At 41.7% G+C, this 11,394-nt stretch overlaps 2 protein-coding genes across 2 annotated transcripts; one reads left to right on the top strand and one right to left on the bottom strand.

The window, feature by feature from the left end:
• Window positions 1–222: 222 nt before the first annotated feature.
• Window positions 223–4,349, top strand: LOC117833278 (disease resistance protein RGA5). The gene is made up of 2 exons (XM_034712721.2): window positions 223–1,088; window positions 1,868–4,349. Exons 1-2 carry the CDS (start codon window positions 328–330, stop codon window positions 3,870–3,872), a joined length of 2,766 nt encoding a protein of 921 aa, XP_034568612.1. The 5' UTR covers window positions 223–327; the 3' UTR covers window positions 3,873–4,349.
• Window positions 4,350–4,764: 415 nt separating this feature from the next.
• LOC117833279 (senescence-associated protein OSA15, chloroplastic) lies at window positions 4,765–10,060 on the bottom strand. Its single transcript, XM_034712722.2, has 13 exons — window positions 9,882–10,060; window positions 9,167–9,531; window positions 8,258–8,428; window positions 8,075–8,148; window positions 7,910–7,986; window positions 7,725–7,796; window positions 7,455–7,523; window positions 6,613–6,659; window positions 6,355–6,478; window positions 6,186–6,254; window positions 6,003–6,106; window positions 5,727–5,802; window positions 4,765–5,239 (listed from the first exon to the last, which is right to left on the bottom strand). Exons 2-13 carry the CDS (start codon window positions 9,445–9,447, stop codon window positions 5,066–5,068), a joined length of 1,338 nt encoding a protein of 445 aa, XP_034568613.1. The 5' UTR covers window positions 9,448–9,531; window positions 9,882–10,060; the 3' UTR covers window positions 4,765–5,065.
• Between the last annotated feature and the right edge of the window lie 1,334 nt (window positions 10,061–11,394).

Genomic DNA, 11,394 nt, shown 5'->3' with positions numbered 1-11,394 from the left:
TCCTTTAAAGAATATCTTAGATCATCTCAACAATCAGCAGCGTATATAATTTTTATGAGAAATTTTATAGCTCTTAAAAGTAAAACATGGTGAATATTTTAACTAAAATGTTAATACAGAGAAATTTAATTTTATGAGAAATTTAATACAATATATATAGATAGATTATTGCTCAGTGTTGGCTTATATAAGAGTTGCTTAAGGCCTAATTCTTGGGTCTCCCATAAATAGCGTGGAAGTGCCGCACTCATACAGATGTAGTCATCCGTATCATTCCCAATTGTGCAGAGTCTAAGTCGAGAGATCCTTTGCTGTTTAAGTCGAGAGATGATGGATGGTCGTTCGCCTATGGTATGCTACTCGATGGGGTCAATCAACTCCCTTGTCGAGAAGATCACCCCACTAATGGAGAACCATCCGATGACCAAGAACTTGCTGCAAGATCTCAAGAGTCTTAGAGATGAGCTCATGAACAGATTTGCCGGAGGACGGGCGACGGGTGAGCAAGTCAAGGTGTGGATGAAGCAGGTCCGGGAGATGGTCTACAACATAGAAGACTGGATTGATCTGAAGCAGGACTTCAGCGAATCGGACATGGAGGAAATTGACGAATTCAGGAACGAGATCCAGGAAGCTCGAAGCCGCTGCCAAAGGTACGAGCTTCTGAAGCGAGCCCCTACTTCTGATGCAGAAATTGTTTATAGTACTGGGCCTAGAGAAGTACCCGGCCGTAGGTTGTTCTTGGAGGAGAAGACTGTCCTCGTTGGTATGAATCATCCAAAATCAGAGCTTCTAGATCATCTGAAGGATGAGCAGAAGGAGCTGAAGGTAGTTTCCATACACGGAAGGGGAGGCCATTGCAAGACAGTTCTTGCCAAGGAGATATATGGAGACATCTATGTCAAAGGGCAGTTCGAGTGCAAAGCTTTTGTCTCTGTCGGCCGGAACTCATCGACGAGGACCACACTAATCGAAATACTCCGCCAAGTGAAGTCACTGGAGGTGGATGCTTTGCGATCCTCAAGCAGCAACGACGAACAAATCAATGAAATCATCACTGAACTTTGGGGATTCCTACATACCAAGAGGTAATTCGAGTTAGAATATTATTACCTCTATTTTCGTCTAGCATGCAATGCTGGATATAGCTCGTACAATAGCATCATTAAATTCCAATACATGCATATCTATTCTTTTGCAACGTTTTTGTGTCTGGTCTCTTAATTGGTCTCTGTTTGTCAAATTTCAAAGAGTCTCTTGGTCTCTGTTTGTTCTTTTCAGATGAGTAGGTTATGGTTTCCGTTTGGTTTTGTTCTCTAATTCTGAAAAATGTTTGCCATACATATCCTTGACATATTTCTACTTTTCTTTTTTAGCCAACCTTCTTAAATCTCTTTTGTATAACCTTTCTTTTTTTTGTGGGAGTATAACTTTTCTTGTTTAGCCAATCTTCTTAAATCTCTTTTGGATGCAATATTTACATTAATTCGGTTATATTGGATGGACAAAGCAGTACTAAACTTCCTACCTCTCTTGGACCATCTGCCTGATCTTGAGCCCGTTTATAGCAATAATCATGTCACTAAATGCTTTCCTTGCAAAACATATTACTAAATGTTTTTTTCTTGTTAATCTGGCTTTTCCCTTTGATGAGATAAAAATAGGTTGGGAAACCTTGCATGGGAATTTCTTTCAGATGGATAGCAAATCAAAACCAATTTGCTGAAACCTGATCTATTTAGTAGAAAAATTATTAATAGCTGGTATTGTTTAAGTTTATACAAAAAAAAGTGTTGTATTGTAGGGGCATTTTCAGTATTACTTAATATTGGCACCTAGTTAATTATGTTTGACCTTCAAATGCTAGGTATTTCATCTGCATCGATGACATACGAAGTACACAGGATTTGGAGATTATTATTTGTGCCTTACCTGATAATGATCTTGGAAGTCGGATATTGACAACAACTCGCATGAAGGATATTGCCATATCATTATCTAGACGTCCCAATGATGTTGTTTATGAGATGATCGCTCTTAATGAGACTGATTCCAAAAGTTTATTTTGTAATTGTTTATATGTTCAAGAAGAAGAATGGCCAGATCATTTCGAAGAATCTTGGAAGGAAATATTGGAAGTGTGTGGTGGCCTGCCATTGGCCATAATTGTTACAGCAGGGTTTTTAGGAAGGACATCTGCCGAACTGTCGTTGCAGTCAGAAAAGCTTAAAAAGGCTATTCCTTCAGAATTGGATGAATCTTATCCTGAGTCACAACCAATGAGAAAGATACTGGACATTAGTTATGCTGATCTACCTCAACCTCTGAAGTCTTGCTTCTTGTACTTGACTGCTTTTTCAGGAAATTATGACATCAAGAAGGATCGTCTGGTACGAAGATGGGTAGCTGAAGGGCTTATCCCTGAAAGGCATGGAAATAGTTCATGGGAAACAGGGGAGAGCTACTTTGATGAGCTTATCAGTAGGAGGCTGATCCAACCGGCCTTTGATGGCAATGACAATCAGCCAATTGGTTGCACTGTTCATGGTGTTGTCTTTGATTTCTTGGAATCCATGTCATCCGAAGAAAACTTTATTACACCAGGTGCAGAGTTGAAGTCTGGACTATTTCCTTGTGAAAGGGTTCGGCGAGTCAGTCTCGACTGTGGTGACACCTTGATCTCGAACACCTTGACACCTTGTGATGAAGAAGACGATGCAATTCTTTTAAAATTATCTAGGGTGCGATCCCTTGCATTTTCTGGTGATGCTGGAAGGATCCCTAATCTTTCTGCCTTGAAACACTTGCGGGTGCTGGATCTTGAGGATACCAAGGGTTTGGAGAACAAAGGATTGGAAAGCATTGGGCATTTGTCTCTGCTGAGGTACTTGGGATTTGGCGGGACTGATGTCACCGTGCTGCCCGAACCAATCATGGCACTTGAGCAATTGACTACCCTAGATTTAAGGCGAACAAGAGTAAGAAGATTACCAGTATTGTGTAGAGACACAAAACTGGTATCTTTGGTTGCCGATGAATTGGCAATATTGCCAACACAATTGAGGCGAATGCAAAATTTGGAGGAACTATCAAAAGTCCTTTTGGGTGGTTATGGAACACTTGCTTCGGAACTAGCAGGGCATGCTAATAAGTTGGGGCCTCTGAGGATGCTTGGGATAAGATTTATTCATTTTCACAGTCATATGGCAACCGAACGACAGGTTGTGAAGCGTCTCCTCGAGGAGCTGGGAAAATCAAACCTGCAGTCCCTTTTACTTGATAATTACCCTCTTCCTCTGCTTGGCTTACTGCTGCATTATTCCTTGGCCCAAAACCTGCAAAAATTTGAGCTGAGAATACGCGGCTGTCTCCCGCAAGTTCCACAGGAGATGGCCTCTCTCATAGCCATCACTCACCTGCATATCAATGTTGAACAAGTAGAAGAACAAGCTGTCCATGCCCTGGGGAGCTTGCCTAACTTAGTCGTTCTGAGACTAGATCTATATACCAGTCCAAGCATGACCGTGAGTAGCAAGGATGGCTTTCAGTGCCTCAAGGTGTTATGCTTTAGCAGTCATTATAATGGTGGGAAGGGCATACAGTTTGAAGCTGGAGCCATGCCACTGCTCCGAAGGCTTCAGCTAGAACTCTATGCCTGGGTAACAAGGTCCAAGCATGATGATTTCGATTTTGGTATCCAGCATCTACCTTCTCTCGTACAGGTCCATGCAACCATTAACTGGAGGAAAAGTACTTTAACATCTTTAGAGGTTGATGCTGCGGAGACCAAGATCAGAGAACAAGTATCTCGGAACACCAACAATCCGGTATTAGAACTGAACAGAAGATCGAGGAATAGGAGGAGTTGGTGATCACTGTCAACAGCCTTCAGGAGTGGGGCAAACAGATCGACCCCAGAAAGCTGGTGGTGGTTCATTTCTCCGCGAAGTGGTGCAGTCCATCCCGCAAGATGAGTCCAGTTTTTGCTGGTCTAGCCAAGAAGTACCGAAATGTCGTTTCCTTGAAGGTCGACATCGATGTTGAGGAAATGAACACGGTTAAGACGCGATTGTTAAGGGAGTGCCAACCTTCCTGTTCATGAAGGGGGAGAAAGCTAAGGACAGGGTTGAAAACCTGTTTTCTTGAAGGGCAGGGTTCTTGGCGCACACAAGCAAGAACTGGAGGAGGTGCTTGAGGAGCAGGCGGACCTGATGTTATAGTGAAGTAGTATTTTTCTTTTGAGGGAATATAGTAGTATTTTTTTTGGAGTGACTTACATTATAAAACAAACTGACAAGAGAACGGAACTAAATGTATGTCTATGGGAAGAATACGTAATTATCAATTTATATCTAAAATGAAGTTAGAGGACTCATGAGAAAACTTTATGGGAAAGCATAATTGAGGCCTAAATTATAGAACTACAATTATTTTGCCATAGCACCCCAAAATTACAACTACGTGACTGTTCTCATGTTTAGGATTCTTAGGACAAATTAAGGGGGAAGGGAAAAGACATCACTGCCCGTCTATAAAGCGAGGGACCAGCTTTTGATCAGAAGCTAGCCGAACTAAAATGAACCTTAAGGGTTTGTTCGGATAGAAGAGCCCATTGATGCCAGCCCAAACAGCCCAGCTGTTGCCTTTTGTGAAAAAGCCCAAACAGCCCAGCTGTTTCAAAAAGACTACAGCCCAGCTGTTAGGTATAGCACCACAAAGACTAGCTATTTCGAAAAGAAGGGAGAAAATGCTGGCTTTGGTAACTTGCTCTTCAAACATAACCTTTTGCCTTCATATATGAACAATTTCCAATGGGAACAGACTTCTCCTATAGTCATATTTACCCTGTTCCCCAAAATCACTTCGTCCTGTAGACATGAATTCTGCAAGGAGAGCAACATATTCTTTTTCCTCCCTTCAACTAAGTATATGTGAAATTCCAATGTCTATTTGGACTTCAGTCCTAATGGTCACATAGGAATGCCTTACGTGCTGCAGATGATGCTTTGGTATGCTTTGATACATCGGAACTTTTGGAATCGAAATCTTTCATCTTGTTTACACCTCACGTTGCATCTTCTGCTGCTGAACTTCCATCATCAGTTGCCTCAGAAGCCAAATTTTGGTTCATTACAAACCTTAGGCTGTCACCTTCTTCAAGTTCCCACTGCTTCTTCAGTTCATCAATGGCTCTTGATGCGGCAGTAGCAACAGCATAATTGGGATCTTGAGCTAATCTCTGCAATCAAAAGGAACATTGCAATAACCTTAATTGTCAAAAAAAAACTTAATAGAATACAGCACATGCAACAAGTCTGACTATGAAGTGAGCGTCAGACAGAAATTTCTTCAGTTTGTATTGATTGGAACAAAGATGGTTGAGATATGAAATTTGTTAATCATGTTCAGATTTGGTTGTGGAATATATCCTGCTCTATCGAAATTAAGAGAACGTTTTGTTGTCTTATCTACCCTTGCAACATTGCTAGGCCATCTCTCCGCAGGAAGATTATTTCTATTGGAGGAGAACCAATTTTGACTATCTCACAAAAACAAGGGAGTCATTGCCGTAAGATGTCCTTTCTCAGTAGCAAAGCAGGGCAAGATTGGGTAAGAAACCAAATACGCCTCAAACATTGCGCATACAGAAACTCAGATATGAAGCAACCAACAATCTTCTATGTTTTTTCGTTTTGGATTGGTAGGAGAGAAAGATTCATGCAAACCTGCAGTGCACCCATGCCAGCATTCCCAAGAGTCCACATAGATGGAGCCGTTGCCAATGCATTAGCTAGGGCTTTCCTACAAAGAATAGAAACTTACAACGGTCACCATAATGCAATATAGTAGCAACAAAGTTGTACTGACTTTTACAACATAAGAAGGGAATTCATATGCTTTCAATTGTAGGAATCTTGGCAGAAAATGAGCGTGGCTGTACGTAGGAGAGTAAAATTCAAGTGATTAACGGGGACTTAAGCAGGAAAGAAGTCTCTGTGTACCTAGTATTAACATCTGGAGAGCTTGAACATTCAGCTATCAAGGAAACACTTCTTTTTCCATCCATGGCATCCAGGTCAATAAGTGTTGCTACTAGCAATTCAAGCTTCACAAACAAAGAAGTTTGAGATTAAGTATCAAGGTAGTAAGTTTGTTGTTGATTGGATAAGTTTAAAATGGTTCACCTCCTCAGGATCTGTGTAGTCAATACCATCAGCTTCAGAAAAGGCAGATGCCATACTCCGGTATGCTTCCTAGTAAGGATAAATCAAAGAGAAGTTTAACGCTATGGTAAGACTCTGTTGCAAGAAAAAAAAATAAGACTGTTTCTAAAATAAATTATGTAGAGAGAACCTCTATGGCAGAAATCTGGTCAGCAGAAACTTCACCAGGAAACAGTTCAAGAGTTTTCCCATTCTTCTCGAGTGTAATAAACCCTGTTGAACTTGTACGAGAAGATGCACCATCCCTTGGAAGCCTATGAGTAAATTTTACCTTAAAAGTGATTCATTGTGACCAAGTGCCAATTCAACAGTTAAAGCAGTTCTGTTCAATCAAGCATCAATGTGCGCATAGAAAATTAGCATTTACAACTTTCTATCTAGAACTTACTGCTCATATAATCTGTTCACCATCATGTCATGGATATCCCGAACAAACTGCATTTTGAAAATTACATACAAATATATGAAGTTATAAACAAATTATGCTAGGATTACTATTTATTTTTGGCAAGCCAGGATATAAATAGATAGTGCAGAATCAAGATTTACACTTGAAGCAAATTTTCATGCAGCAAGAGATATCAAAGTCTTTCTTTACAAAGCAGCCCCTTTCGTATATAAATTAATGTGCAAAAATTGATAAGCACCAGCATGCTTTGTTGGAACAGAGAACAATGAAACTTCTATGTTGGCCAGATCATGCAGAGTGCTATAAGAAAAGCTTCGCATTTGAATATATAAAGGTGAGATAACCAATTAAAATATCTGTAGGTAATGAAACACACATTTTTTGGACCCCAAAAATAATCCAGCAGAATTCCCACATAACCATAGTTCCCATTTTGCTTTACTTAATTAGTAGATAATTCAGACGTCTGAATTCGATGTCACATTAGATAATTTCTTGCAGTGACTATTTCAGGCATAAGGTATGGCCAACAATTTACTTGGCACACTGTAAACAAGGTTTGGCAGAGGAATGTGTCTATGAACAGGCAAGGCAGGAATATAGCAAACTATTAGTTCGGTGCTCAAACTAAAGAAATTCTCAGGAATAAGAACAGTGTCACTATAGTCACTCCATTATACAAATCCTAAATATCACCACATTATAAAAATGGGCTAGCATCTCCAAAATAAAAATTCAGAACAGTACAGAGGTCTAAAGGGTTGTTTAAACACATAACGGTTCAAGGTTCCAGAGCTCGATATGCAAGTAGTTAAAGCTACCTTCAATGCCATGAAAGCATCTTCCATGGCACGCCGTTTAACAACCAAGTCAGCTCGTCGCAAATCTGCCTGGTTACACATCAACAAGTATTATATTAGCTTGAACTCCACAGAATATACAAACAGCATGCTGATATTGATGGAGAAAAAAGATGCCCTAGTCATATGACATAAACATGATGATTGCAATTTTTTTGGACAGTGAAAATGAAAAATATTGCTTAAATCTTCCCATTGTTTCAACTTATTAGGTAAAATAGGATGAACCACCTCTAAAGCACCATCACTCCAATGTTTGTCTGCAGCTTTCTTCAAATCTGACTCAGCTCGTTCCTTGAATGCCTGAATAGGTACAAATATGTCATAGATTAAATACATAGATGTAAAAAGAAGGGGAAAAAATCATAAACGGCATATAAACAATTCATTATCTTATAGATACATTAAATACATACTCTAGCAAAATGGTTAAGACGGGCTGCCCTCTCCTTCACACCGTGGTCAATCTTTTGGGTATCCTCGCGTGCACGAGCTGTAAGGCAAGATGAATTTAGAAAGATCTAAATAATAGTGGTATAAATACACCAATTGCTTATTATACCGAAAACGAGAGCACACACCATCAAGCTTGAGAAATCCCAAGCCTAAAACAGCAGCATCCTCGCATGCACGTTTGTTCAGCCTTGTTATGCCACTAGGATTCAAAGTAGATCAGAGATAAGAACAAAAATACAAACTTCCTTGCTTTTCTTCGAGTACAATTTTGAATGTTAAACAAGCTCCAATTTAGTGTGGAAGTGTACCGTGAAAGTAACAGAATGTCATTTTGAGCCCTTTCATTTACAAACTTTGCATCATTGTAAACGAATTTGCAGGCTTCGGCCAATCCTTGACTAGCATAGGCTGACTTCTTCTGAGATGCAACTTGATCATCTGAAAATTGAGTATTTCCCCTTGAATGTTGTTTGAAATCTCTGCAGCAAACACATTCGAAAGATAAAAAATCAAAATCATTCGTGGATATACATCAAGTTTAAAAATAACAGTGGAGATCTGCATATACGCTCATCAAGCTTGGCACATCACTTAATTGATATTATGTAGAAAAGCAAGAAACTCTAGGACACAGAAAGAGAATAAATCTTCAGCTGACTAGGTTCGATATTTCAGGTGAGATTTATTAAAGCATCCAGAGAGCAGGTGACATATTTAAATTGATTAATTATGGAATGACTCTACTGTACACAAGTGAAAACACTCCAGCTAAAATAAAGACTTAAACACACAAACTAGTCAAGCAGTCATAGCTAGAATTTTAACATATATGCATATAACAGTCAATGATGAATAGATGCCCGTTGCATGAAGTATGTGCCAAAAATATTCCTTCGCTTTGTATTTGTTAAATGTAGACATGAATTGAAAAGATTGGTGCACATGATGCACATTGCACATGGCACTTTACATTCTGCAATGAAATATTATTTTTTTCTACACATTTCACTTACTGGCGACATTACAGCTGTTTTACCAGTGTCCACAAACACACGGCTCCACAAGGCCTTTCAATGGGACAGGCTAGTCTCAACCACATTATAGGCCGAAATAGATATCCAGTAAGTAACATTGGAAGATTTCACATTTTTCCTCTTCAGAGCACAGGCACGGGCTCTGAAGAATCAATAATTTGCAGGCTAGTAGTCAAGACATACCTGTAAGGACCAGCGCCATCTTCAGAGCTCTTGCACTCTTTAGTCTCGCAACTGCCATTACAAGAACCACAAGAGCGGCACCGGACATCGCAGCCTCGTCGGAGCAGGGAACCATCCGACCTCCCCCCATTGGGTTTCCACTGACAGAGCCTGAACATCAAATGGTAACCGTTCATCCACTTCCTCTGCGGTGTGCAGTTCAGCTCACGCGGCGTGCCGTACTGATCCCTGTAGCACACCCTGCAAGCCACCGTGGCGCCACCGCACATGTTGGTAGCCATTCGCCGTGCCGCAACAGCCGTGTGTTTGTCTACTTTGTCACCACCAACATATACAAGTACACAATAGCCCCCTGTGGCGCCAACCTGACATCGAATGTGAACGGTAGTTACAAATCAATCACAGTAAGCGGTGTGGACAGGTATAGCATCAATCAAACTACGAACTACAATTTTCTATAAAAAAATAGGGACTTTACTAACGCCTGCACATGCACAGTCCAGATTCAATGAGTCCGGACTGCCCCTGCCACCGCCGCCCCCCGGCCGCCGGCAATGGTGCCGCCGGCGACACCACCATGCCTAAATCCGAGGGATGGATGAGGAGGAGGAGGAGCCACCCCGTCGTACCACTACCCACCAGAGCGGGACGAGCAGGAATCGGAGGAGGAGAAGAAGAGAGCGGCTGAGCTACAGATAGAAATGAACAGGCCTACCTGGTGGGCGCTCGTGCGTCGCCGGCGGAAGCAAGGGCCGGATCGACACAGGCCGGCGGCACCGCGAGGAACCAAGAGGAAGATGGCGATGGAAGAAGCGGCGGAGGAGTGGAAGGAAGGAAGGGAGGAAGGAGATCCCGGGAGGGCCCACAGGAGCCCCGGCGGGCGAGCGGCAGCCACCAGTTGCCGGTTGCGGCCGGCGGAAGGCCACCGGGCCCAGCGTCCTTATCCGCTGTTCTGTGGCCGCGCCATTCGCCACATCAGCGAATCTCCCGTCACCTCTACTCTACTGTAGCGTCTTACGTGTTTCCATCTTAGCAGTTTTTTTTAATATTTCTACAACAATATCGGAATTAGTTGGAAAATTGCGTGCAATTATTTAAAGGTAAAGTTATTCTAAACCTGAACTAAATAAACAGAGATTATTATAAGTTATGATTTCTTAAGCTAAGCCGACAGGTTAATTACGGGTCCATGAACATTTGTGTGCTCCATCTATGGGTCCATTCGCTTCAGTTTATAAGTCGGTTGAAAAGCTGAAACGGCTGATTTGTTGTGAGAGGAAAACATTGTTTGGTGGCTGATAAGTCGGCTGAATAAGCTGAAGCGATCAGATCCTATATCCTCTTGCTCCTCTCTTGCTCTCTCAGCACTCAATAAGGGATGAACAACTGCAGAAAGGCTGGAGCCGTGCGCAGACATGCGGCGGTGGCCACCGATGAGTTGTGTGCTGGTGACTCCGGAGGGTGGCGTGGCGTGGACGCCCCGGGTGATGGCTCCTCCTTCCCCTTCTTCGTCGCCGGGAAGTGGCTCGGCCTTCGCTCTCTCGCGCCTCTACTGGCGAGGGCGCCCTCTTCGCATGCGATACAGAGATGAGGATCACTGGACCAGTGGCGGCTTCCGATGAGCTGAGCGGTGGAGGCGGCGACAGTCCGTACGGGGGAGACAGGACCATCGGCTCTCAATGCAGGCACGCAGCCCACGGGAGCAGGCCGGCCTCAAGCTTCCCGTCGAGGCGGCGGCTTCCCACCGGCACGGGAGAGGCCGATCTTGTTTAATTATTTTTGTTTTCTTTTTTGCTTTTCGTAATCTGAAGCACGTTGTGCCTTGCAAAAGTTATGCATATAACTTTTCATAGAAAAAGGTATATGTATAACTTTTTTTCACAAGTTTCCTTCCTTTTCGATTAAGTTATATAAGAAAAATATTTCTGGATTATAGTTGCGAAGTTTTTCCTTCATTTTTTGTGATATTTTTTCTTTGAAAAGTTTTTTACACAACTTTTAGGGGAAAAAGGTTGTGCATATAATTTTGTCGCATATATTTGTGAAGTATGCTTTTAACAATTTTATCTATAATGTTTGTGCACAATTTTTTTATATCACTTTATGTATAATTTATGTATATGCGTTGGGTGCCACCGGGTATTAGAAAACGCGCAAGGACAGGTGGTTTGGCGGGCACTATAATATTTCAAAAATTTGTAATATTAATTTGGGTGAAATTTTTAGAA

The sequence above is a fragment of the Setaria viridis genome, chromosome 8 (assembly GCF_005286985.2).
Source record: "Setaria viridis chromosome 8, Setaria_viridis_v4.0, whole genome shotgun sequence".
NCBI lineage: Eukaryota > Viridiplantae > Streptophyta > Magnoliopsida > Poales > Poaceae > Setaria > Setaria viridis.
This window is presented reverse-complemented; position numbering and strand designations above follow the sequence as displayed.